The 26,700-nt window shown below is 52.9% G+C and overlaps 1 protein-coding gene across 2 annotated transcripts; it reads right to left on the bottom strand.

The window, feature by feature from the left end:
- Positions 1–1,951: 1,951 nt before the first annotated feature.
- Positions 1,952–20,303, bottom strand: LOC119091967 (uncharacterized). 2 transcript variants are annotated; one of them, XM_037214909.1, is made up of 3 exons: positions 19,965–20,303; positions 11,581–12,022; positions 1,952–2,576 (listed from the first exon to the last, which is right to left on the bottom strand). In XM_037214909.1, the coding sequence occupies exon 2, from the start codon at positions 11,923–11,925 to the stop codon at positions 11,584–11,586; it is 342 nt and encodes a 113-aa protein (XP_037070804.1). In that variant the 5' UTR covers positions 11,926–12,022; positions 19,965–20,303; the 3' UTR covers positions 1,952–2,576; positions 11,581–11,583. The 2 variants fall into 2 exon arrangements, with proteins under 2 accessions (XP_037070804.1, XP_037070803.1); XM_037214908.1 differs by lacking the exon at positions 1,952–2,576 and having other exon boundaries at positions 8,833–12,022.
- Positions 20,304–26,700: the final 6,397 nt, after the last annotated feature.

The raw sequence follows: 26,700 nt of genomic DNA, 5'->3' as shown, positions 1-26,700 counted from the left end.
ATGCTGCCCAGAACGTGCTGACCAACCGCCAGTATCTCTGGAAAGCCCAAATGGCCGCTGTGAACGGGCTTTGGAAGCGGCGCTCGGCCTCCGTATTGTTTGATAGGGTGCCCACATCTAACTGCAAGTAATTTCCACTTTTACCTACAGCCCCGCATCCGCGGGCAATGTTTCTGTTGGTGGGATGTGGACGTGGAATGTGATCGATGTTTCCCGTCGTGACTTTGCACCAGGGTGTGTCATCAGTAACAAAACCAAGTGAGACAAAGAAATTCTTTGGCGCAAGAGCCCACAAGTACACGGCATAGCAAAAGTTCTTCCCAAAAACTTAAATTCGTGAGGCACGGGTCGATCGAAATATCGCCAGTGAACCAGTGCCCGGCGTTGCAGTCACCCGATGCTGGGCGGCGCCCGCCGCCGCAGGTAACACCAAGCCGTGGGCGGCAAGCGACACAAAATACCTTTGCGTATAGAAATGACGCTACCGAACGCGCCTTAAGCCGTCGTGCGAGAATATTCCGGCCAAAGGTCTAATATGCGGATCAGGCATTGCTTGATTGATTGCCATTTGGCGTAAACTTTATGCACTGTTGAGTATGAACTCGTACGAGTATGTTGGCTAGTATTGCTTTAGACTTTGACTTCTCTAAGACAACTCACGTGGTGCAAACAAAACTACGCATAGCATATGACTCAAAATATACTGTTTGATGTACAACTTAATACATACAGCAAGTTCTGCAGCCTGTACCGTGAATGTAGAGGGGGGGGGGGGGGGGCGGTAGGGTGACCCCATGCACATCTTGCTCCTTGCCGAGCCTGTGTATTCGATGCACCGGCCCAAACAGCAACTGCTCACAGACAGGAAACCCAAAACGCGTGCTGGCAGAGATCGCACGGTAGCGGAAATACCGTCGCAGCTGGGCTCCATATATTGCCGAAGCTCCAACTCCAGCCGCAGACGTCCCCGGCAGTGGGGCGCTGCGCCGCACTCCTAGTATGAACCAGATAGGCAAGATGGTCAGCGCTGCCTGCACTTTGTCCCGCAGCTCACAGTCGCTGAGGGCTCGCAGTAGAGGCTGTGTAAGTGGTCCGTGCCAGGGAGTCAGTTCGGTGTACCTCACGGCCTCGAGGTTTACCGTTGAGATGGCGAAGACCCTGGCCTGAAGAAGACCCTCGGTTTGTTGCTCACGAGCGGCGCGACGATCGGAACCACTGGTTCGCGGACCATGCGGTTCTCATGTCACATCATTCCCGGCAGCAGCTGTTCTTGACGGACCCAGTACCCGCTATGCTGGAGGACTATGTGTGCCGCAGCAGGTCGCGGAGCACCGCGATGCTCCGGAAAAAGATGCGTAAGCCAAAGTCGCAGCCGCTGTTTTGCCGGATGGCGGACCACACCGGCACACAGTGGCCGACCACACACTGGACGAGGTCCTTGAGAGCGCTGCTGGAGGTCTCGCTAGAAATGTGAACCAGGAGCAGGCGAGCGGCCAGTGTCAACCACCTGGAAACAAAAGTGAATTTATTAGAACAATGTGCTACGAACTAAGCATTAGATCATGCAAAATTGGTGTGCCCCTTTAGTGTATGCAATTATTTCCGAGTCCTTACATGTGACAGAATACATATAAAAAACGTGTTAGTTAGCATGAACCAACCAGTAAATGATGCGACATAACACGGCACAAGGTATGATAATAAGTAAATACTCAACAGTGAGCATACGAAGTATCAAATGATACTTGAACTTGAAACACCGATTGCTATAACTTTAAGGATAATGCATTTCATATTCACCTGACATGGTTCGATGGTCCGATTCGCCACTGAGCTGCCACATTTCGGATAGAGCCGTTTTGAACGCCGGAGGCCAGAAGGCAGAGCAGCTGCTAGTTGGTGCTCAGCTTCTGAATCAGGTCGACCGGCAGGCTTGACACGTGCCCCGGCATAGGCTTGAATGCCACAGCGTCCCTCTCCCAGACCTCTCCGGCACAGGTCTTGCCGATGGGTCCAAAAAGTTCAATCCCGTGGTCGTACCGTCCAAGCTCGGCAGCAGATGGAGGAGGTTGAGCTCGTTGCCGCGCAACTGGCGGATGAACCAGTGTACGGGTGACTCGGCGGCCAGCTCAAACAGCCGAAACACATCGCCTATCGTCTCGGCGTTGACGGCCGTGCAATCGCAGCCGCGTACATTGATGTGACTGTTGCACTGCCGGCTTACGGAATGTAGCTCCCTGAATAAGTGCAGGGCGCGGCCCAACTCGGACGTAAAATGAGTCACGTAGCGGCTGCCTGGCTCAGCAATGACAACCATGTGTTTTTCGACGGGATTCGCGTGGCTGCGTGTGACTCATGTAGCTTCTGTCTTCGCGGCCGTCGGAGTAGAGGATGGTCAAATCTGACTCGTGGATTGCCCCAGTATTTTGACGAGCCGCTTGCTTTCTCGCTCTGTCTCCTGCGCAGCATATCTTCTCAGGATCTATGATATTTGATTGCAAGTAGCCAGTCCGTCTCTGCTGTCTTGTTGAAAGGCCTTGATGACAGCAGCAGCGGCACGGTTCGGGCCACCGTAGCTGTCAACGGCCAGAGCGGTGTTAGTCAGATCGTTAACGTTACAATCTACAGAGACAGTGGTTTCAACAGGAACGAACAATCGGCGTCGTCACCACCTTCTACCATGAACGGAACTGTGTAAGAATCCGTGCTCTCGGCTGACTCGCTAGCGCTGAGACCACTTGGTTCCGGAGCAGGCTTGAATTCAGCACCAGCAGCCAGCGCTGGCTCAGCAGGCGGCGCGGGCTCAGCAGTCGGCGGGGAAGGCGACTCAGGCTCAGCAGCAGACACCGCCTCACTGGAGGCCGAGCCATTACGCTCCTGGAGTTGTCTGGCCGCCCTTCGCATTTCGCGAGCCTCCCTAGTCACAGTCGTATCCCGGTCATATGACCCCAAGGCGAGCTTCCGGTGCCTGCACTGGTCGTTCAATACCGTTCCTCTGGTCGTTCCTCTTGATACACTGTGCAGACAATTGGGCATGGAAAGCTGCGCTTAGACTTGCACTTGCATTTCGCGACATCGAGAAGCTTATTGAATTTCCCGGTGACGGCGTTGTTGTGTTACTCCCTTTCTTTCTTTGATTTCTTGCTGATAGGTCTGTTGGGATGATACCAATCCCTCTCAATCAATTTTGTCCCGTATTTTAGATCATTAGCAGGGATCGCTACATTGATCCACAGTACCCTGATTTCTGCCGGCGCGGTCTCGAGGATGATATCAGTGAGATTCCTCTTCGATTCGCTCAGCCATCTGATGTAGCTCAAGGCTTTTCCGTAGTCGGCAGTTGGTGGTGGGACAGTGGAGCCGGGTGGCCTAGCACAAAATGTTTTGTGCGCGACCATGCAGCCTTAGGCATGCTTCTGCAAGTAATTGATCGAAAGAAATGTTTCAGTACCGGAAAAACTAAACTAATAAGCCCATACCGCCCACACAACAAGCTTATCAACTACAAATCAACATCACAACGATGAGTTAACAATCGCGAACTTGAACCTACCCCGGTCTGCTGGAGCATTCTCATATGTGCACATCTTTGGGTTTTACCAAAAATTAATGTTCTTTAATAAACGGTCAGCTTAAAAAGCTGTTTGGCAATGTTTTGCTAGCGCTCTTCATGATATCGATTTCATACCTAATCCACCAGGTACCAGTAGCGTGGAAAGTGGCAAGTTTGAGGGCTGTTGGAGGATGCTCCCAGTGCGTAAAAATGGTGGTACTAGTATTGAATACGACGTTCTTGGTGTATCAAGGAAAAACTGCTCTCGCGTCACGAATATCAACATTGGTGAGGTGCGACATACTCGAAAGTTTATAATTATTCCGCGTGCCGAGGAAAAACTTTGTCTCAGTTGATTCCAAGAGATTCACGCCCTCAATGACACATACTACTGGGCACTGCTACTGCAGTTTAATCAAGATATAATGCACATTTATTTTTGACCATTTTGTAGTCCAAAATTACCCTGTCGACGGCTTATAACAGCACTAAACCTTTTCCTTTCTTTGCAGCCCCAGAGTTTATCTTAGTCCCCGACAACTGCAGTTGTCGCGACCATCGTCGTCATGGCAACCACTGTCGTTATGACGACGGCAGAATCTGCTGAGGGTCGTTTTCAGGTGTTATTGATCAGACGTACCGCTTTTGATCTCTTTAACTTTTCACCCTTACTTTGCGGGTCTACGGGCATGAAAGAGGTACCTCTATTGGCATGAATGACGTGGGTATAAGCAAATGGTTGCGATTGGCGCAACGGGCGGAAAGGGCCAGTTACGGAGAAGAGCATTAGGTGAAGCTTGAACCAGTGCGTCGCTATAGACCATGCGATGCTCCGTTTTCCAAGCCAAAGTGTGCTTGGAAAAGAGCCACGGTGCTTAATGCCACACGGGAGAAATCAAAACCATAGCATAAGGTTCGTAGAATTCGCGGGTAATGACTTACGTTTGCAAATTTATTTTCTAAGGGTGTTTCCAGCTATTGCTGCATTTATTACTCAAGGGTTTTGACAACTAAGTGTGCTGCAAACGTTGCATAGCACACGCGTTGGAAAAATCAAGGGAAATCAAATGTATTACTTTCATAGTGGTGAACAGGGAGACCGAGGAGATTTTGCCCGCTGGAACGGCTACTTCAAATCATATTCTGAGTTCTTCAGACGGTTTTCGAGAAACCGATATTACCGATCAAATTGCGTACGGTGATTTCTCTAGTTAGGCTAGTAATCTTCTGCATGTTTGAATTAATCTCAGCAGGTTGTGGCAGTGTTTCTAGAGTGACGCTCGCAGCGGCTGCGAAAAGTTGACTTAGGGTGAAATATACATTTGTGGAAGCCGTGGAGGAATTTGATTTACGTGTTTGGGCAACTGTACGGATTCACGTAATACCCACTGTGTAGATACGTCCTGAAGGGCGACTCAAGCGCGGTGCGAATCATGTTTAGCTTTTCACGGCCTCTAGGTTTTGCGTGTCGAAGGCATTAAAGGAATGCTGACATACATTCTCTGTCGTGGCATTAAGGAGTCGTCATATTTATTTTAGCTCATGAAAATAGCCCCATATATCTCTTAGCGGGCAGGACATGATATTCGTGTCGTCACTGCCTGGGCAAATGCCTCAATGTTGTGTGTCGTGACTTGACCTCGTCATCTCGCATCTCTTCATGCAACACCGAAGTGCTAATGCTAGATTCTGCTGAAGTTTGAGATGGCTGGATTTCTCTTCAGATTTTGCCAACATTTAAATTTTGGTTCCCGATCTTAAGGATCTGTAGTTTAAATCGCCTGATGTGACTTTCACGGAAGAATGCCTTTTCATTTTCAGCCCAAGTAAAACTGCAGCTTCGTAAAAAGCTTAGAATCGGATACCATTCAGAGAAAAGTATTTTAGTAAGACGGTCCAGCATGACCACCGGAAACGGGCGTCGTTTATCGTTCATGGAATGTTGTCCAAGGCACAAGAAGACATCAGCCTTTTGCAGAATGGCGTGACCTGATGCATGCAGACTGGAGAAGAGGGACTGCATGGTACACCTTTCGTGGAAAGGCTACGAAAAATTTATGATGTGCGCCGTCAGGATTACCTTCACCTTAAAGTGGACTTGAAATTGCATGCCTCAGCGCATTACCTCGCATTGGGTGACGGGGCGTGAGAGTTTGAATGGCTACAGTGCTCGTGATGTTCGTGCAATGTTCTTGAACTGTGACAGCCGTGATAAGAAGTTGTCTTACCTTGAACTGTGACAGCCGTGATAAGTAGTCGTCTTACCTTGATCTGTGACAGCCGTGATAAGTAGTCGTCTTACCTTGATCTGTGACAGCCGTGATAAGTAGTCGTCTTACCTTGATCTGTGACAGCCGTGATAAGTAGTCGTCTTACCTTGATCTGTGACAGCCGTGATAAGTAGTCGTCTTACCTTAAACTGTGACAGCCGTGATAAATAGTCGTCTTAACTTGAACTGTGGCAGCCGTGATAAGTAGTCGTCTTACCTTGCAAAATCGCTGCATGAGCTATGCTATCCTAACAGCAACCGCATTTCATGGTCCACTTTTTGTTGTCCCGCTTCAGGTGACATTTATAGAAAAGTCAACATATTTGGAACATATAAAAGAGTTCGAATAACATAGACACATAAAGCACCCACATGATAATATGTGGCTCAAAATATGCATGAAACTGTTGGTTAGGTCTTAAGGTACCTAGTTACCCAGCATTTCAGGGAAATATTCCGCATTTGATTGGTCTTTGTTTTGATTAATTGGTAGTTCTGAACATGGTCCCACTGCCTGGTGTTATCTGTAGCGGCCAACACTGACCGGTTTCGTGGGAACTGTAACCCCGGCCATAGCTGTGCTTGCTCCTGAGATTGGGAGGGGACAAGCTCAATTCTTGCTATATAATTTGATTGACAATACGATTCTCCAAAACTAATAACGTTCTCAGGCAAGCATTGGTTGGCATTTTTCAGTTTTCACCTATTTTAATCTATTGTTTTGAATATAGATAAGACGGCACTTCCAGCTTTATTCCTCGTGGAATAACCACGAGAATGGAAAGACAGATGGATCGATGGTTCAGATGCAGACTTTCATCGAAACGCATATCAGTGGCAACTTAAAAGTTGCCTGCCGGTCCCACTCTTTGTCACATTTTTTTTATTTTCTTTAAACAGCAAACCACAGTTTTTACAGGTCACCAGCATCCAGGGAATTCAACAAGGACAGCTGCCAGCCATTTATTCCATGCAGTGAATATCCAACTAAGAATCAAGATATGCAGAAAGTACGTGTACATACGACCTCATCCAATCAGACAGGCATCACGCATCAGTCATACATGCAAGATTTCAATGGCACAGGCATCACGCATCACTTATACATGCAGCGCATTACGCGTCATGCATCACCCATACGTGAAAACGGTTTTAATGCAGCACGCATTGCACAGCAAGGCACTTATCACTCTCGTATAACCGACCATGGTGCGCCCTGTACGTTAAGGTCTGACCGCCGACTTCTTATAAAAATAAATTCACCTATTTTTCTGTCTGGATGTTCTTGTAAAGCCTTTTAGATCATTGAGTTCTAAAAAGGATAAAGAGTCCGTACCTCCCTGGATTTCAGCCTCAGCGTATTTTGTCAAAAGACAGTCGCCAAAAGGGGTATTTTCTGTCTTGTTCTTTAGCGTTTTGCATGTGTGCATTGTATCTCGAAGGAATAGGGCGCATGGACTCCCGACATAGAATATGTCCCTCCTATGTTTGCACACAGTTTACGCCTGATTTCGTGAACCTCGTTTGTTTTGCATGCGAATCTATTAAAACCTGGACTCGCATAAGTGACGCCTATTGCCCCCGCCAGCGAGAGTCACACATGACAAAATGTGACAGTGGGAGTCACACATGACAAAATGTGACAGTGGGTGTCACACATGACAAAATGTGACCAGACCGTGAGACCAGGCCTTGTTTTTGCTTTGCTTATGGGCCCCCAGGGCCCGGACCAACGCGGAGCCAACTGTTTAGTTTTGGTGGTCTTTGGCCGAAACTGAGACCCACATTGTCACAAATGGCTTCCCATCTGTACAAGAGGCCCTCTGTCTGGCATCCCGAGGGTCCTTTGGGCCCCTCGGAGCCAAATTGGAGAGGTTACGTGCCCATGTGCCCCCTCCCTGCCTGCGCCACTGGGCTAGTGTGCAATGATTATTTACCTTCAATCAATGTGAAGTGATATTATGTCATATCATGTCATCACAAACAATGCGTACGGGTAGATGATTGTTAACGGAATTGAGCACCAAGGCATTTCACATATTTCGAAATTTAAGTTGCACAGGTAACGTTTACTTGGTACGTGACAGTTACTCATGCCTTTTTTACTTACTTATGCAAGCACCGTTCAAGGAAACTAAGTGTCCGGGCTGTCGGAGGTTAATTAGGGTACTTACAACTACTGGTTTTGGACTGCATGTATCTGGACATATGCGCACCAGCGACAGCCTCGTAAAATTCACTGGCGTTTGTATTACCCAGCAGCCCACCCAAATATCTTACAAAGGTATCAGTGCATCCGTAAGTTATGCTAACCAAGCATGACATGCTACCTGCCGTTTGGCTAGGGGAATGGTCAGCGACTTGGTGAATGTCCTATCAGATACGTGCGCGCCTCGCCGAAGCTGATTCGGCGCGGTGACGGCTGGATTGGCGCGCGGCGCACGTGGGTTGTAGGCCAACGCCACACTGCTATCGGGGAGCGCCGCTGTCCACCAGCTGCGTCGAGGTGGCCAAGTTACGGGCTGGGCAAACCTATAGGTAACCATATTAAGTGAGTAACGGGTTAGGTTTGGTGTAGGCTTTGGGACAGTGATGGGTGTGGGAACGGCTATAGATAAGACGTTTACGAAATATCGCATACATGCTACAAGAAATACTACACAATGTTATTGTTCGCGTGTTTAGTCATATTTACCTCCATTCGCACTCTTTCCCGTGACCCATGCAAAAATGTCAGTTTGGGCGTTATCTTTCCGGTGACTTCCATAATTTAAAACTAAAAAGATATTGAACGCAAATGGCTGCGCAGAGGATGGGCACGACTATGTAGCGCGTGGGTGCGGGTAGAGTACCATGGGTAACGGGCGGGTAAGGAAGCGTGGGTACGGGTACAGTACCATGGGCAATGGGCGGGTAAGGAAGCGTGGGTACGGGTACAGCACCGTGGGCAGCGGACGGGTAAGAAAGGGTGGGTACGGGTACAGTACCATGGGTAACGGGCGGGTAAGGAAGCGTGGGTACGGGTACAGCACCGTGGGCAACGGACGGGTAAGAAAGGGTGGGTACGGGTACAGTACCATGGGTAACGGGCGGGTAAGAAAGTGTGGGTACGGGTACAGTACCATGGGTAATGGGCGGGTAAGGAAGCGTGCGTACGGGTACAGCACCATGGGCAACGGACGGGTAAGAAAGGGTGGGTACGGGTACAGCACCATGGGCAACGGACGGGTAAGAAAGGGTGGGTACGGGTACAGTACCATGGGCAACGGACGGGTAAGAAAGTGTGGGTACGGGTACAGTACCATGGGTAATGGGCGGGTAAGGAAGCGTGGGTACGGGTACAGCACCATGGGCAACGGACGGGTAAGAAAGGGTGGGTACGGGTACAGCACCATGGGCAGCGGACGGGTAAGAAAGGGTGGGTACGGGTACAGTACCATGGGTAACGGACGGGTAAGAAAGGGTGGGTACGGGTACAGTACCATGGGTAACGGACGGGTAAGAAAGGGTGGGTACGGGTACAGTACCATGGGTAACGGACGGGTAAGAAAGGGTGGGTACGGGTACAGTACCATGGGTATTGGGCGGGTAAGGAAGCGTGGGTACGGGTACAGACCGTAACGGGCGGGTAAGGAAGTCTCAGGCGTGAGGGTCACTGGTCAGGCCCTGGAAACTAGGGTGCTTCATCAGGTGTAGAACGTGGTGCCCGGCGATGATTTGGTACGGGATACCATGCTTTTCAAGTTCTTAAAATATTGTTTGAAATATTACAAGCCCAGCCTCCACCAGCCATATGCAATATTATGATATCATCATTGCTCTCATCCAGCGGTATAAATGATAGTTTCTCTACTTTTCTCCAATGCTCTTGGCTGGCTTAGGAGTGCCAGCCCTGCGGGTCGTACCTCTAAATACAACCTCCGGCCGGCCTTCTGGGCTGTTCGGGCCCTCAGATCGGGCCATTAATCGTAGGCCCTGAGGGGGCCGAAGGGTCCCTTGGTGACCACTGGAGGTTTCTGGCACCACTCGGGCCGCCCTCTCGACGGTCTGAGTGTGGGCAGGTTATATTTTCATCTCAGGCCGGATTCTTTCGATGTCTCTTAGCTCCCATCCATTCCAACAGTTTGTCAGTTGCTGCTCTGTCACCAGCTTTACATCCCAGCTGAACAATTGTTCGCAAGCGTCGCTACCTGCCAGAGTGAACACGCAACCATTTCCATGGCGCTCAAAGCAGCATTTTTTTATACGCTTTATGGCCTGGGGTCTGGTCCCTGCATCGGCCTGAGCTCTGATCTCTGCATCGGTCTGGGTTCTGATCTCTGCATCGGCCTGGGCTCTGATCAGTTCTGCACCGGCCTGGGTCCTGATCTTTGCATCGGCCTGGGCTCTTATCTCCGCATCGGCCTGGGCTCTGATCTCTGCATCCTTGTCAATCTTCATCGCTAAAACCACAACTTCGGGATGAAACCAGCACACTTTTCTCTCCGTGTTGGACTGTGCTATATTCTGCATGTGGTCTGGAAGTGACCGCAGGAGCTTCGGAGAATGCAGCATGTCCTTTTGTCCACTGAAGTATGAGCCACTTTCCGCTACGTGGAGCCACGTTGGTACGAAGTGGCGAACCAGGTACTTCACAATGTCCTGAAGCTGGATGCTTAGATATTCCATCGACACGTCTGTTCGCGACAAGCTTGGTTCGAGAGTGAGCCACCCGCATGGCGCACAGCACGCTGTTGTATGTCTGTAGATGAATTCAATCATTTGTGTATCGACAAATGCTTTTGGTAGCTGAATATGTTTGTGTTATAAGAACATTCACTGTCGTATTTCGCTCGGCACTACGCATCCAGCTATCATCGGCCCACCGTATTCAAAGAAAAAAGGTGTATCCGGTGATGTGTATCCGGTGTATCCGGTGAGATGTATCCGGTGTATCTCAGCGCCGCCCTACTGGGTGGCGCTGAGAAGAGTCTCCGGCTCGGAGGCCTCCCGCGGGCATTCAGCGAAGGCAGCAGCTGAGCGTGCCCTTGCTCGACCTTGCCCTTGCTTTGGACGCGGACACTCTGTCCTCTTAAGTATGGGACCACTGAACTTGGAAATGAATACAGCATCTGTGATCATCATTGTTTGATGTGGGCTTTTCGACTGGACTGAACGATCACTGAACACTGGGCGTGTTTAAACACACAGTTTATCACTGATGCTTTCAAGAGAACACTGAACTGCGCTTGCGCTTGCTATAGAATCCTGCTTGCGCTCAAAGGTTTGGAGATGTTACGAAGAATAGGGCCAAAAGTGCTCCAAGTCATCTGTAGGGGCGGATTGTTGTTAACTTACAAAAATCAATTTAAAAAAATGTGTGGGCCTAGACGCCGTAGTCAACCTGTTCCTACACCTAGGTGTGCGCTGTAAAATACAGGTTCAACATGTGCGGAACAGTCACTTAACAGCTCAAATCCCGTCTAAACGTGCCCGCGTGTAAAAGGTCCCGAGATTTCAAACTGGGCAACATGGGCAACAGTTTTCGAACCCACTTATCTCAATTTTCCGAACAAATCACTTCACATTATATCGTATGAGTATTTTTTGCGGCTGCTTCAGAAATGTGTTCAGATGTTTTCGATTATATCTAAGAGATTTAGTTAGCCTTAATAGATAAAAACCTCAAACAACGTGCTACCGCGGCATGTCTGGGATTGCGCAAGACTTGGCCGGACAGGCGTGTGCAGTAAGTCATTACTGTTTCCGTAGATTTACTTATTACGAGTGAAGTAGCAGACCAACCAATCGCAGGTTCTGCAGCTTCAGCGGCCCGGCCTGGCGATCTCGCAGTCGCAGGTTCTGCAGCTTCAGCGGCCCGGTCTGGCGAACCCGCAGTCGCAGGTTCTGTAGCTTCAGCGGCCCGGCCTGGCGATCCCGCAGTCGCAGGTTCTGCAGCTTCAGCGGCCCGGCCTGGCGATCCCGCAGTCGCAGGTTCTGCAGCTTCAGCGGCCCGGCCTGGCGATCCCGCAGTCGCAGGTTCTGCAGCTTCAGCGGCTCGGCCTGGCGATCCCGCAGTCGCAGGTTCTGCAGCTTCAGCGGCCCGGCCTGGCGATCCCGCATTCGGCGTGTTGGCGTGTTTGAAACTGCTTGCCGTGTCCCAGTGCAGTTTTCAATCACGTGTTTGATTAACGTGGAGACCTTTCACATTAGGAACCAGCTGAAAAGCAGTAATCTTAATCAGGTCCAGACCAGGACGACCAGACGTCACGGTCACATGAGACTAACACTGAAGGTGCAGGAAACAGAGAATTGCACTGGCGAACTTCTAGTCGATAGGCCAAACAACTATATTGTGTAAACCTTTGATCAAATCTCGGGAAGACGTTTTTTATGTAACATTTCGGCAACCAAAGCAGACAGACATGAAGCTGCTCAGTATAGGACTACATCAGCTGCACGGCAGCTGCGTTTTACAGACAGACATGACAGCAGGCAAAGCAGACGGACATGAAGCTGCTCAGTGTAGGACTACATCAGCCGCATGGCGTAGGCGAATTCACTGTTTGCAACTCATCAAGCGCTCTCGACACTGTCGGACCCAGAGGTTGCAGCATGAAAAGACCATGAAGTGGCGATTCCATTTCGTAAGTATGTGGTTTCGAACCCAACACGGCGAGGTTTAAAACGAGGGTGATTGGGCAATGCATACTTCACGGTTCACAGGCAAGTAGGCCAGGCTACTTCACTACGGCTTACGCCCACCCGAAGCCTTTGCATTTGTATCAAAACTCTCGTCAAATTTATGGTTGCGTAAATATTTCAAACCAATTAATTTCGCCAATAAAATTGTTATCATTGTTAGCCAGAAACAAGTCAATCAAACCCGTGCAAGGAGGTAGGACAGTCTATACCAAAACTGGCTCAAATTATTCTGTACAATAGCTTTAAAAAATGAGGCCTGACATTACGCTATTTGCGTTTAGGCAATGCGCTGCTGTCCTTGCTACTTATCGAGACGCAAAGGAATGTGTGCAATGTGTGCAATTAATGTGCATCAAATGACCATCGTAAATTTGTTCGGCACGAAATCACTTTATAAGAATTGTGTTACGATGAATAGCACAGTTCAGATCTCACGTGAGCATCAACTCGTGCCGTGCAATACATGTTGATGCAGACAAAAGCATTGGAATGGAAGTTCTAAAGCGAACACGTGGCTATCACAATCCTCTTAAATGTTTAGCCCCGACGAATTCGTTTGCGCTCTCTGATCATCAATGCTCGCTGGCAACAAACGACTCAACGCCCATCCGGGTGTGCCGACATGTTCAGCTGTGAGGTCAGCACTCACTGTCGCCACTCCCGTGCTCTGTATGCATGTTATGCTAAAGCATCGTTGTCCGCCTCTGAACTCATCACCATCGTAAATGCCTCTGCGAACGACAAACGTCAGCGCATCAGTGCCTCCCTGCCTGCTTAACGCATGACGGATGTACATTCCAAAGCATTGATAAAGATTATTCATATGGCTTCCCAAAAGCGGTGGGCTCAGGAAGTCACGTTGTGGTGTAGGCCTGTAGGGTTGTAACGGCCGTGTAGTGGCGTTTTTGGCTCCCACCCGGGATCCAGGATCGCATGTCGATCGCGCTTCTGTTGCTGGGTAATTGTATAACGACCATGGTCACTGGTGCTATTAAGAACGGTGCGCGACAACTCGCGTTTGCAACATTTGCATGGCAATAACGCTCGCGTCTGTCGTCGCATCGCCCCTGGCAAAATGTGTCCTGCTGGTAGCAGGAAAGATGCGACGTCGATGATTTCTTTATTCAATAACGTGGGGGCTTCTGAACACAAAATGTACTGCAACAAATACATCTGGCACGTATGGACGTGACTGTCATTGGTGTGTACCTAGCTCGTGAGATTACTCAACATCCGCACTCCCTATGGACCTCAAAGCCCACAAAGGGGCGTTTCTGACAGGAATTCGTCCAAACACACACACACACAAACAAGGCCACTGAGGCGGTTCGAAACGTCCTCGGTGCGTCACGTCGCGGCGCTCTCTGTCCACCGGCCGTGGCGCCGGGCCAGTAATGATTCACCTCTCTAGGGAGGTGGGCGGTGCACCACTCATCAAGAGTGAGTTGGCGCAAACAGCGCCGCAGGGACTGCTCCCTAGAACCGATCGCCAGCTGAATATTACGCTCTCGCCTCGGAACTACACGACCCGCCCGACGTTGGTGCCATGTTTGGCACCGGGACCCGCTCCGCAGACCTACGCTGTTGGCGATTTGCCTAGGTATGGACCATCCGTGCTCAGCAAGTATAATGTGGTAGCACGTACAGTGGCCATACATCTGCTGCGGACCCAGGCCGTGCCTGATGACCCCTGTGCGGCCTCATGTGAGACGCAGCCGCCGCGGCGGTCCGTTGGCACACTGAACAGAGCGGCGTGCACGCGGCGGTCCGTTGGCATACTGAGCAGAGCGGCGTGCACGCGGCGGTCCGTTGGCGTACTGAGCAGAGCGGCGTGCACGCGGCGGTCGGTTGGCATACTGAACAGAGCGGCGTGCACGCGGCGGTCGGTTGGCATACTGAACAGAGCGGCGTGCACGCGGCGGTCCGTTGGCAAACTGAACAGAGCGGCGTGCACGCGGCGGTCCGTTGGCGTACTGAGCAGAGCGGCGTGCACGCGGCGGTCGGTTGGCATACTGAACAGAGCGGCGTGCACGCGGCGGTCGGTTGGCATACTGAACAGAGCGGCGTGCACGCGGCGGTCGGTTGGCATACTGAACAGAGCGGCGCACAGACTCCGATATGCCACTGCTGCAGCGCCGTGAAAGATTGGCCTGCGATAGATGCCGTAGGCTCCTGATGTCCTTGGTGCCAAAACAGCCGTAGAACTGCTAAGCCACCTGTTACGACGCTTATGCTGTTACATGCAATTCCATCATGTGCAGCTGCAAGTACTGCTTGAGGAGAGTGTTCCACATTTGTGTGCAGTTTTAAACTAAAATAGCCATATTGAGAACCCTTCGATGTATCTCATGGCCACGCACTTTTTAAGACGTAAAACCCCCTGGTTCCTGAGCTAGAAGGCAGCAAAGATTTGGGAAAGTACTTCAAGGTCACCTGGGAATGCATAGTGTCATAATAACGTCATTTAAATCTTGTCATTCTATTGTCCATGCGCTGAACAAGCTCGAGACAAATCTAATTGCTAGGACGTCCATATATGGCGTTCGTGAGCACGTTTTCCAGACGTAACGGCCGTCAGTTGGCTCTCGATCAATGTTGTGCAAGGTACGATGGCGCAAACAAACAATGACGTATAGAAGAGCATGTTATCTAAATGGAGTAATTATGCTGTCTGGGGCAGTCTTTCCTACTTAGAAGTACGCCAACAGCTATAAGTGAACTTTATTCATCACATTTCATGCTTGATTCCATATCGTCAAATGTGGAGCATTGCCTTTGACGTCATGCAGTCTCTTAACCTGATTCCTGAATGCCTTCGGAGGGGGGGGGGGGGGGGTCAATGAGCCGTTTCAAAATTCCGCTGGTATTTTCTCAGCTGTTCGTGCAGCAGCCTGAGTGCTTTTTTTACTTTTCAGCTGTTTCTGTTTTCACCACATGGAGGTATTTAGCTTACAGGCAATTTATAAGCCAACAGGCTGTTCGAAAATTGTTTTTACCAAGGCGTTCGAAGTCCAACGTTTGAAGCACTTCGCTGTGATTCTGAAAGCGCGTCGTTAATGTAATGCACGAAGTTTCGGGAAGTCGGGAAAAAATTTAAGATGCATGATATTTGTCGCACACAATCTATACATGTTTTAGAAGGTGGGTAATTTCAGGTAGATATTGTTTTTAAAGCCCTGGATATATGCACAAAGGCTTTCCTGACTTGAGCAAGTCATTTGAAGCAAGAAACAGGCGGTGAAAGCAGACGGGCAAGTGCAAGATCAAGGGTTTGTCAATCTGAGACTCCGTTATCCGCATAACGGACTGCATGGGTTTTAACCGGCGCTGACGGTACATAGACTTGTTTGCGAGGACTTACTGTACCATGCAGTTGCTGCCGAACAGCATGAACGTGAAATCGCACTCAATTCAGGCTGAATGTTGACCTGCGCTCAACTAAACAACCTGGTCTCGAGACGTGCATGGTTCAGCTGTCATTTGCACAGTTGGTTGAATTCGTTAAGGTTCATGTAGGTTGCCATATCACCAGCCAAGAGGCCAGGGGCGCAGCCAGAGCCTTAGTGAGAAAGGGGGGACATTGTTGGCAAAGGGCCCCTAGTGGTGGAAGCCCCCATCCTCGCCCCCAAAGCGCGGGATAGGACCCGCTTGCTGTCGAGGGGTGTGTTTTCTTGTGTTTAAACTTTGTTTTTACTCTCTTCAACTGAAACAGAAGCCAGAAGCCGCGAGGAGATGAATTATGTTTGATGTGACGGGGTGGAATGAACTGCCGGTGATTTTCATCTTACAATGCTTCAGCTGGCTCTTTTAAGCCAATAGCACTTGTGTGTGTGTGGGGGGGGGGGGGGGGGTCCTGCGGTGGGCGTCGTGCGCGGCTGCCCTGGCCGCCGCTGGATGTCGTACGCCGCCGGCTGCCGCTGTCTCACCGTCCCACAAGAGCGAATTCATAATGAGGAGCTCATTGGCCAGCATACGAGCCCCATGATGTTAGCGCATGGCTCGGCACATTGTGGCTCCGGTACACCCAATACCAACACACACTCATGTGAGCCACAGAGCTAGGATGAAGCGGGTGACCGGGGCTTTGGCGGGTTGGTGGATCCGGTCAGGCACCTTGAACGGCGGTCTCCCCGCCCATGGCTGTGTGCCCTTAGCCACGATATTCCACCTCCACCCTTTAGCTTGCGATAATATTTAAATGGGGCAAAAACGAGATCGCGTGCATACTAATACACCCAACTGGTAAGGGTCCCACGCACTGGCGAATTATATTGGCAAGAGCCCACTGGGTAATGGCCCTGGGACCCCCCCCCCCTCCCCGGCCTTAACTGATCCACGCAGACTCCATGCACTCGGCGCCCCATCACACTCGCTCCAAACATTCTCATACACTGGCGCCCACATCATCCCATTCATCCTTGGCACGCACACGGGTGGGATCCCCCCCCCCCTTATTTCCCGCGCCTTGGCATTATAATTGGCTCGTCCGCGTGGGTCCTCGTTAAGTGAAGTTTGATTCATCTATCACATTTCGATCCTGCCAAAAAGCTACGTTTAAGCCTCGTTCAAATTGTATCACGTTGATTTACCAGCTTGGCACCGACGCAGCTGCTGGGCCGACACCGGGTGTCCAAAGCTGAACGGCGACTTGTTCCCTCGCCTGACCTCCAGGGTGACGGCTCCCTGTTTGGACGACGCTCCCCACGTTCCGTCCACAATGGGCGACCCACCATTCGCACGGCCACACCCACCGTTCGCAGCTTCCCGCTGCCGCGCATGCGCCTTAGGCAGTGCCTCGTCCAGCACGGAGGCATCGCTTCCGGCACTTCTGCGCCCTCGCCTCCCGCCCGCCGGAGCAGGCTTTGCAAGGCACCGCCCCACGGCGCCCCCCTCAGAGGCCTGGAGGTAGACAGCGCGCTTATGGGACGGTGGAGCCCCTCGGCAGACGACGAGCGCACGGCGCGACCCGCGTTCACGCCTTACGGTCTCCTCCGCCGGCGCGCTTTGGAGACTCGGCCTGACCGGCCTGTCCGGCGAGCTGATTCCTTGTCGCCTTCCCTATGAGCGTCGATGGCTGGATCTCTATCCGTCCCGAACATCCCGTCACCAATCGCTCATAAGACCCGGCGTAAACCACGTTGGAAGAGAGCAGACTGACCCCTATCCTCTCCCGAGGCGGAGACACCACGGATGGACTACGCTACCACCATGCACAATCAAGCATCCCGGGCGGTCCCCACGGGTCCAAGGTCACATCATGACCAATGCCTCTTTATGCCGTCACGCCAGGGGTCAAGTGGGAAACAATAAAACGAGTCAGCCGCCTCCGAAAAAGAGCGAAACTGTGTCTTGAGCCGCGCTACCCACAAACGTCTATCTGCGTAAAAGCAGGACTATGGCCGTCTGACTCCTCGTCCTTATCGTACCCACACCGGGCTGCTCGCTTGCCGGCGGGCCACGAGCAGCGGACCGCTCCGCCCACCCACACCGCAAGAGACTGCCATCTGCCGGCGGGTCGCGGGTGCCCGCGCCGCCATCGCACACCGCCGGGTGCTGCCCTCTACCGCGATTGCCCATGTCGGCTGACAGATGGCGTCCGTGTCTCTTTCCGAACGCCGGCCCGGGCGACGCCCCGCGAACAACCTTCCCTGGTCTCGCAGAATTGTGGGCAATCCCTCGAGATGAAGCGAGCTCGGCGCACCTCACAGCTATGCCTCAACACCTCGGTAGGCTGTCTCCTCTCGCCCTCTAGCTAATATCCGGGATCATGTCCGGTTCGGAAATTTCGACGCTGTTCTCCCCTACACTGAACCTCCGGCGTCCGTATCGGATCCCTCTCCGACGAGATGGGCCTTCGCTAACCAAACATGAACCTCGTGCATCACTTGATCAGAGAGCGATCCAGGCCTAGCGAAACGGAGAGGAAGGTAGAAGCCGGGCAATACGCGCGCTCGCTGAGGGAATCCGTGTAGCGCATGCGCTGAGCGGAGCTAGACCGCGCTAACCCATTTAACAGCGAGGCGAGCGAAAAGAAAAGAAAACATGAATAAAGAGGAGGACAACGATAAAAAACAAAACAGAACACACACAAAAACAGCAATTGACCTCACCCACGCGCGGATACCTCACTGGCCCAGCTGACCTATCGGGCGGACGAGTGATCAAGCAAAGGAGGTGGAGCAGCATGCACATAACGAAGTGTGAGCAGGCGCACCGACGGAGCTTGGTAAGAGCTCGGTGTCCCGCGACGGATCAAGGGGAGAGATGGAATACGAGCGACCAACTGAACGGGAAGTGAGCCTAAGCATGCGCGGGCATCCGGCAAGACCATCCCTTCCGTCGACCAATCCCGACCGCAAGACCATCCCGGCAACGCGATCAAATGGATGGCAAAACGGCGGCGCGATTGTAAGCGAATCGAGCATGCGCGCTGACCGTGCGCGGGCGGGAGTTCGGAGTAGGACAAAACAACACAAAAACAAACAAACCATCCACAAAAAAACGCACTCACACCAGCGCCAACGGGAGCGGAAGACCAACCGCCCAGTTGGCGGGGAAAGCAAACTTGGTCTGTGCGGAAGTCCCGCGGGACTATGCAGTCCACTGGCCTAGGCAACGCGATCACCAACCAATGGGGAGAAGGTGGCGTGGCCATCAGAGAAGCCGAGCCTGCGCACTGGATCGAACCCGTGAGAGTCCGGCTACCTCGAACTATAAAATACAACAGCGAAGCGAACAATATAAGGCGAGCCGTCCACCTAACCAACATCCTACCACCATTGCCGCCGGAGACCTCCGGCGACATGTTGGCGCGGCCCGTACGTCGGAGACCTCCGGAGACATGTTGGCGCGGCCCGTACGCCGGAGACCTCCGGAGACATGTCGGCGCGGCCCGTACGCCGGAGACCTCCGGAGACATGTCGGCGCGGCCCGTACGCCGCGTCTGGTCGTGACGGCTGCCACGCGAAGGCCCAGACAAGCCGCAGCGCTTCCACATGGCCTCCTCCACCGGCAAACTCAGGATAGCTACGGGGCGGGTCAACAAACGGACCGCTGAGTCCAAGCATGCATCCAGGGCTCCGGACACAGCACCGCCCAACGCCGGGCCGAGTGTCCTCTCGCCGCCCGGGCCAACCTCATCCAGCCTCGCTCCCTCGCTAAACCATCGCAATGCAAGCCGTCATCTGTATTCACACACAAAGACGAGACAAAAATCACTCACACACTGCGACACACCAGTCCATCGCTTCAGGCGGGCTCAGCGTCGAGCCGCGTGGCACCTTACGCAGTAACGCACCCGAGCCCCTCCGTCTTTCCCCGGCTCCGCGGGAGGGATCCGGTAATCGCTGCTTACGCCGCCCGGTGAAGAGCGCGTTGAAAGGGCACGCTCGGAGCGCCAGCCGCCCATGGCCCGGTGGGATGGGAATGGTAGGGGGGTCAACAGCCTGGGCACTCACATCGTGTGCGCCGTCGTCGGTGACCGTCGTACGCCGTGACGAATATCACAGCCGGGTGCTGTGAGCTGGGGCCTCGGAGGGTCGGCCTCAAGATGCCGCTGTAGGCGTCGGGCGCACTCACTGGCACTGTACTGTCCTCCGGAGCCCCTCGCATGATATTTTATTGACTCTCGACACCTCCCAACTGGTTCGGCCCGCCTTCGTCGTCTTGCGTGATCCAATGGGTTTGCCGCCTCGCCCACTCCGTCCAATGCGTCGCCAGGCCGGCATGCACCGCTCCCAGAGTCCGGCCCTCGACGTGCCCCTAGGCCAGATCTCGGGCGTGGCGTCGCTGGCGACGACGCAAGGCCCGCCCGCTCTCGCCTCGAGCGGGCCCTGCGCGTCCCGTTCTGGCCCAGTTCCCACGTGGCGTGGCTCCTCTGACGGCATCTGGGGCGACGGCGGCGCCGGCGCGGCGGGGGTTGCTGGGGCGAAATAGCAAACAGCCTCACAACATGTTATTTGCGCCTTCCTGTACGCATGTTGTTCCGCCGATTGCCCCCTCTCGCCTCCATTTCTCTTGGCGCGATGGGCGATTTTGGCAGGTGGGGCCGTCGTCATGGCTGTTCTGGGAGAAGCACCTGGCGTTGTTTTGACGACGTGAGCTGATCGGCCGGATCGTCGAGCCGAGCTGCATTCATTTCTTGGCCTGATGGATGTGTTTGTTCGCGGGGGGGGAGCCTTCGACCATGGCCGGCTGGTTCGCTTTACCACGTTCCGCGCGCGAAGCCTCTCCGGTCCCGGACGGGTGGCGCGCAAAACGACGAGGCATGAAAATGTACGCCTACACACCCAGGGGCTGAGCTATAATTTTTGCTGGGCTTTAAATGAATATGAGAGTCCCCTTGAAAGCATATGACAGATCAAATGGTGCGAAAATTTGTATTAATATAGGGAAGCTATATTAGTTCTGAAACTGAAAAATATGACCCTTCTTGCAAAATGGGGTAATGAAAAATATATACATATCCGATATATGCATGCAAGTATGCAACATATGCATATAATACGACGAAACATTATTTTTGCCATACGTCAGGGTATGTTTTTAATATAAGCGTGAGTGCTTGATAAAAAGTTTCCGGCTGTTTGAGATGCACTGTTAAGTCAATGGAACAAAGGTTTCGGCCTCCTGAGCATTTGCATTTTACCGGACTATTTTTACGCGTTGTCCTGAACGCAGGTAGCCGTGGTCAATGATCAAAATAGTATTTCACTTTTTGGATCATGCAACTGGCCAATTACCGATCAAGTGTGACCAACAATGAAGCAAAAGCACAAGTGTGTTTCGGGTTTATTTCAAATTTCAGTACATTTCTCCCGGGTGTTTACTCAGCGCTGTTTCATTTCTCCCGGGTGTTTACTCAGCGCTGTTTCATTTCTCCCGGGTGTTTACTCAGCGCTGTTTCATTTCTCCCGGGTGTTTACTCAGGGCTGTTTCATTTCTCCCGGGTGTTTACTCAGCGCTGTTTCATTTTCTATCCTATTTTACAGCTGTATTGGAAATGTAAGGTGTGGTTAAATGAAACTTGCGTTTTGTTCCACAGTTAATTAGACCATTTTACACATGTGCACACAATTGCCTATCTTTCACTTTACTTAGCAGCTTGACACACCGACGCTCTGGCGGTTAGTGATGTTAACAATGCCTATCGCTTTCACTGCGATCTTTGTTGCCGACATCGACGACACTGTCCTTCGCGTTCCCACTGAACCAAGATCCAGTTATGACACCATCACAGAAGGCCTTCGGGATGCTTATGATGATGCCTCTGCGTACTTAACATCAACCTTCCTGTGACGTCTTCGTCCAGCGGCTCAGCTCAGCTCGTTCAGAGAGAGAGACGTGTAGCGATACGGCGATCTGTATTGGACCGAGTCCAGAGGCGTCCTGTTCCTGCTATCCCAGGCAGGCACGACATTACATTTAGTTCGCGTGAACAACCACTCATCAGTCAGCTTGCATACACGCACCTATCACGCGTCCCGTACGGCCCGCCGCGGGACGGCGGTCAGCGCCCGCGGCGATAGGTCGCGTTCCACTCTCCACCGTTACAATCGACCCTGAAGTTTAGTGTTTTGGTACCCAGGTTGTAACTGATGACTGGCTTTCAGATGAGTTCTTTTTTAACACGTCAGAACCACCATACAGCGGCAGTATGCGTGCTTACTTGGTTATTGGACCTCCAGAGGTCAATCGGTTTCAGATTGAACAGAATGCACCCCATTTTCATTATTAACGGGGTGTTTGTGACCAAACGCGTCATTTTAGGCGGAATCGGTACGCGACGCTGAATTCGAGTATTAGGACGTCGTTAGCTTTACGGATATTAAATGCCGCTGTCATAAACGTAACGCTGTTTGGTCTTCTCTTGGTGTTCGGGAAAGACCCCGTGACAAGGAACTTGTTCAAGTTGAGTAAGGTGAAGCAGTCAATACAGAGCTAAGAGTGAATCAGTGGTGTTTAAGAACGTCACTATCCTCTAAGCATGGGACCACCAAGTTAAAGACAACGCGCCCGGCCGGCCGGTTGAATGCCCGTTGCTCTGGTAAGTGGGGGCTAATATGTCCACCGGGATCTCTAAAGCTAGTTGCAAGAGATGCCAAATTCAGAGTGGGTTGGCTTGTATGTTACCTCACTTGTATCAAAATCTTAAGTTGCTTGATCATGACCCTCGGGTCAAATAAGCCAAACAAGGTTAAACTGCAGCTTAGTGTCCAAAGTACCCGCAGACCTCCTGATGCAACCGCCTTAAACCTATATACTTGTCCTGAAGAAAATGGCACAGGTGCTCATTTAAGATTAGTGATCATTTCTGACCTTAAGAAGGGTGGCGACGAAAATCCTACGAAATGGTTTTCATTTTTGCATTCGAAGGGTGTCAAGGATTACGCTAGGTACTATGTTACAAAAACAAAATGTATAACTGGATTATTTTGGGTCAGTTACCCACTCTGATATTTAAGGAGTCAATGAAGGATATTTGTTATGGTCTATGTTATTAATAAATACGAAACCAGTATCAGCAGTAGCCCATATAGCTCTAGAGGAAGAAAGCAGGGTGGTTTACACCTCGTTCTGACCTTTATACCTGGCCCCAGATCCACAAAGTTTGTTTCAATCTAAATTTAATTATATTATTGCCTAAAAAAGCTATTTCAGAGTGAAGTGTACACAGACGGTTCGCCATAACAAATAATGCTCCTATTGTCCACCTCTTTAAGTACTTACGGTTCCACCTCTACCCGGTCATCTTGAAACACAGTCTTACGTTGAAAACCCGCGCGTGTGATCCCGACTGTAATTCTGCCGGTTCGAGAACACTATAACTGGCGACGAGTGGGATTTTTCTTGTGTAGTATGGTGCAATCGCGTACTACGAACTTCCTGACGTGATTTTGTCCGCGATCTGCCACCACGCGCGGCTGTAAACAGATAGCGAACCGCCACTTGCTGTGCCATTTTTGCTCCACCCCGAGATGCCAGCCGTCTCGTGGCGTACGCAGGAGCGGAAATTCGAGCTCTCCCTACGGCAAAAAATGGTGCGACCCCTCTGCCAGCCGAGCAGCGGCGCGCCCTTCTTGCGTGCGCTATCGGCGACGAAGCGTACCCGGTCTTCGACTCGCTCCCTGTCGTTGTCAAACTGGATGGTGAGATGTCACCCGGCGACGCTCCGCCAGCCCTGAGAGTCTTACGCTCCCCGAGCCAACGTCATCGCGGAACGCTTCAAATTCCGCCAGTGAGCTCAGCCCCCCCCCCCCCCCCCACGAGTCAACCGCTGACTTTGTCGCTGCTCTGCACGGCTTGGCTCGATCCTGTCGGTTTGACCCCATGGAGTCAGAACTGATCCGGGACGTGGTGGTGGAGAAGACTCCCCACGAGCGTCTCCGGGAACGGTTCCTTCAGGACAGGGACCTGACCCTGGAGAAGGTGCTCAGCCTCGCGGAGAGCTACGAGCCTCGCGGAGAGCTACGAGCACTCGCCACGTGAGGCTGCCGTCATCCCCGCGCCAGTAACGACACCAGCGCCACCTGCAGCCATAGTGGCCCAGGTCACCAGGACCAGAGGTCACCGCTCCAGTAACAGCACCAGCGCCACCTGCAGCCATAGTGGCCCAGGTCACCAGGACCAGAGGTCACCGCTCCAGTAACAGCACCAGCGCCACCTGCAGCCATAGTGGCCCAGGTCACCAGGACCAGAGGTCACCGCTCCAGTAACAGCACCAGCGCCACCTGCAGCCATAGTGGCCCAGGTCACCAGGACCAGAGGTCACCGCTCCAGTAACAGCACCAGCGCCACCTGCAGCCATAGTGGCCCAGGTCACCAGGACCAGAGGTCACCGCTCCAGTAACAGCACCAGCGCCACCTGCAGCCATAGTGGCCCAGGTCACCAGGACCAGAGTCACCGCTCCATAACAGCACCAGCGCCACCTGCAGCCATAGTGGCCCAGGTCACCAGGACCAGAGGTCACCGCTCCAGTAACAGCACCAGCGCCACCTGCAGCCATAGTGGCCCAGGTCACCAGGACCAGAGGGCACCGGCAGCAGCTGAACGACAGCACTAGTGACCACTGCACCAACTGTGGACGTGCTGACCATGCTCCCAAGGATGCAGCCTGTCCTGCCAGCAAGATTGCCTACCACTCATGGGGAGAAGGAGCACTTCGCCAGCTGGTGCCGCGGCAGCAGCAGTGCAGCCACTGCCCGACCAGCTCAGTGAGATTACAAACCAGCTGTTAAGGAGCCCCACGCGCTGGCCTACTCCTCAGAGGCCTCTGACCCAACTCGTCTCACCTGTACTGTCCAGGTGACAGCCGATGGCACCACCCAGGATGTGCCACTGCAGGTGGACACTGGTGCAACGTGTTCCCTGCTCAGCCTCAGCCGTGCCAGCCAACTCTTCTCTGGCGTGTCCTACCAGCCGTCTAGCGCTCGGCTGTTCGGTTTCGGCCACCAGGCTCTCACGGTACGAGGGGCGCTGCCTGTCACTGTCTCTCACAATGGCAACCAAGTGGTGGCATCCTTCTACCTAGTTGAGATGCTCGCAAAGAAGCCATCGTGGGGATGGACCTGCTGAGTGCGTGGGACGTCACGCTCCACCCAGTCTCCCACACTGTGTATACAGTGACAGCAGGTTCGACGCCCGAGTACCTCCCAGCCACTGAAGTGTACCAGCACCTGATCAAACTAAAGCCGGATGCTGTGGCCACTGCCTACAAGCTTTGTAGACTGCCCCTTGCCTACAAGCTTTGTAGGCTGCCCCTGTCAGTGACGGATGAGGTGTTCGCTGAGCTGCGACGCTTACTTCAAGCAGACATCATCCAGAGGATTGACCCCTCCTAGTGGGTGAGCCCGCTCACCGCGTCTTGCAAAAAGGACGGCAGCATAAGGATCTGTGCGGATCTGCGAGGCATCAACTCCCAGATCGTGGCAAAGGTGCACCTTCTCCCCACCATCGGCGAGCTCGAAAACAAGCTCCGTGGATCGGTCTACAGCCGGATCGACCTGAAGACGGCCTACCATCAGCTGCGCCTGCGCGAGGAATCCCGCCACATCACCGCCTTCCTCACGCCGGACGGCCTGATGCCTTACACAGGGGTCCCGTTTGGCCTAGTGTCCAGCAACAGCGCCTTCCAAACGACCCTGAGTTACCTACTTCAGGACATCGAGGGCTGTGGCCACCGCCTGGATGACACCCTGGTGGTCGGCCGCGACCAGCAGGGGCACGATCAGCGTCTTCGCACCGTGATGGACCGCCTCCGTCAGGCCAACGTCACCGTGATGGACCGCCTCCGTCAGGCCAACGTCACCGTGATGGACCGCCTCCGTCAGGCCAACATCACCTTGATGGACCGCCTCCGTCAGGCCAACGTCACCGTGATGGACCACCTCCGTCAGGCCAACATCACCGTGATGGACCGCCTCCGTCAGGCCAACGTCACCGTGATGGACCGCCTCCGTCAGGCCAACATCACCGTGATGGACCGCCTCCGTCAGGCCAACATCACCGTGATGGACCGCCTCCGTCAGGCCAACGTCACCGTGATGGACCACCTCCATCAGGCCAACGTCACCGTGATGAACCGCCTCCATCAGGCCAACGTCACCGTGATGGACCGCCTCCGTCAGGCCAACGTCACCGTGATGGACCGCCTCCGTCAGGCCAACGTCACCGTGGTGGACCGCCTCCGTCAGGCCAACGTCACCGTGATGGACCGCCTCCGTCAGGCCAACATCACCGTGATGGACCGTCTCCATCAGGCCAACGTCACCGTGATGGACCGCCTCCGTCAGGCCAACATCACCGTGATGGACCGTCTCCATCAGGCCAACGTCACCGTGATGGACCGTCTCCATCAGGCCAACGTCACCGTGATGGACCACCTCCATCAGGCCAACGTCACCGTGATGAACCGCCTCCATCAGACCAACGTCACCGTGATGAACCGCCTCCATCAGGCCAACGTCACCGTGATGGACCGCCTCCGTCAGGCCAACGTCACCGTGATGGACCACCTCCATCAGGCCAACGTCACCGTGATGGACCGCCTCCATCAGGCCAACATCACCACCAACATGGAGAAGACCTCATTCAGCCAGGCACAAGTGGAGCTCTGCGGACATCAGCTGTCCCAGACTGGAGTGGTCCCACTCCTGTCTGCCACCAATGCCGTGGGCGAGGTCCCGCTTCCCACC

The sequence above is a fragment of the Pollicipes pollicipes genome, unplaced genomic scaffold, assembly GCF_011947565.3.
Source record: "Pollicipes pollicipes isolate AB1234 unplaced genomic scaffold, Ppol_2.1 Scaffold_3447;HRSCAF=4054_pilon_pilon_pilon, whole genome shotgun sequence".
NCBI classification, from domain to species: Eukaryota; Metazoa; Arthropoda; class Thecostraca; order Pollicipedomorpha; family Pollicipedidae; genus Pollicipes; species Pollicipes pollicipes.
The sequence above is the reverse complement of the archived record's forward strand: the minus strand, read 5'-3'. Positions and strand labels throughout refer to the sequence as shown.

Excerpts from the sequence above, each read along its gene's own strand:
- LOC119091967 (XM_037214909.1), bottom strand. The coding sequence starts at position 11,925 with ATGCGGGATCGCCAGGCCGGGCCGCTGAAGCTGCAGAACCTGCGACTG.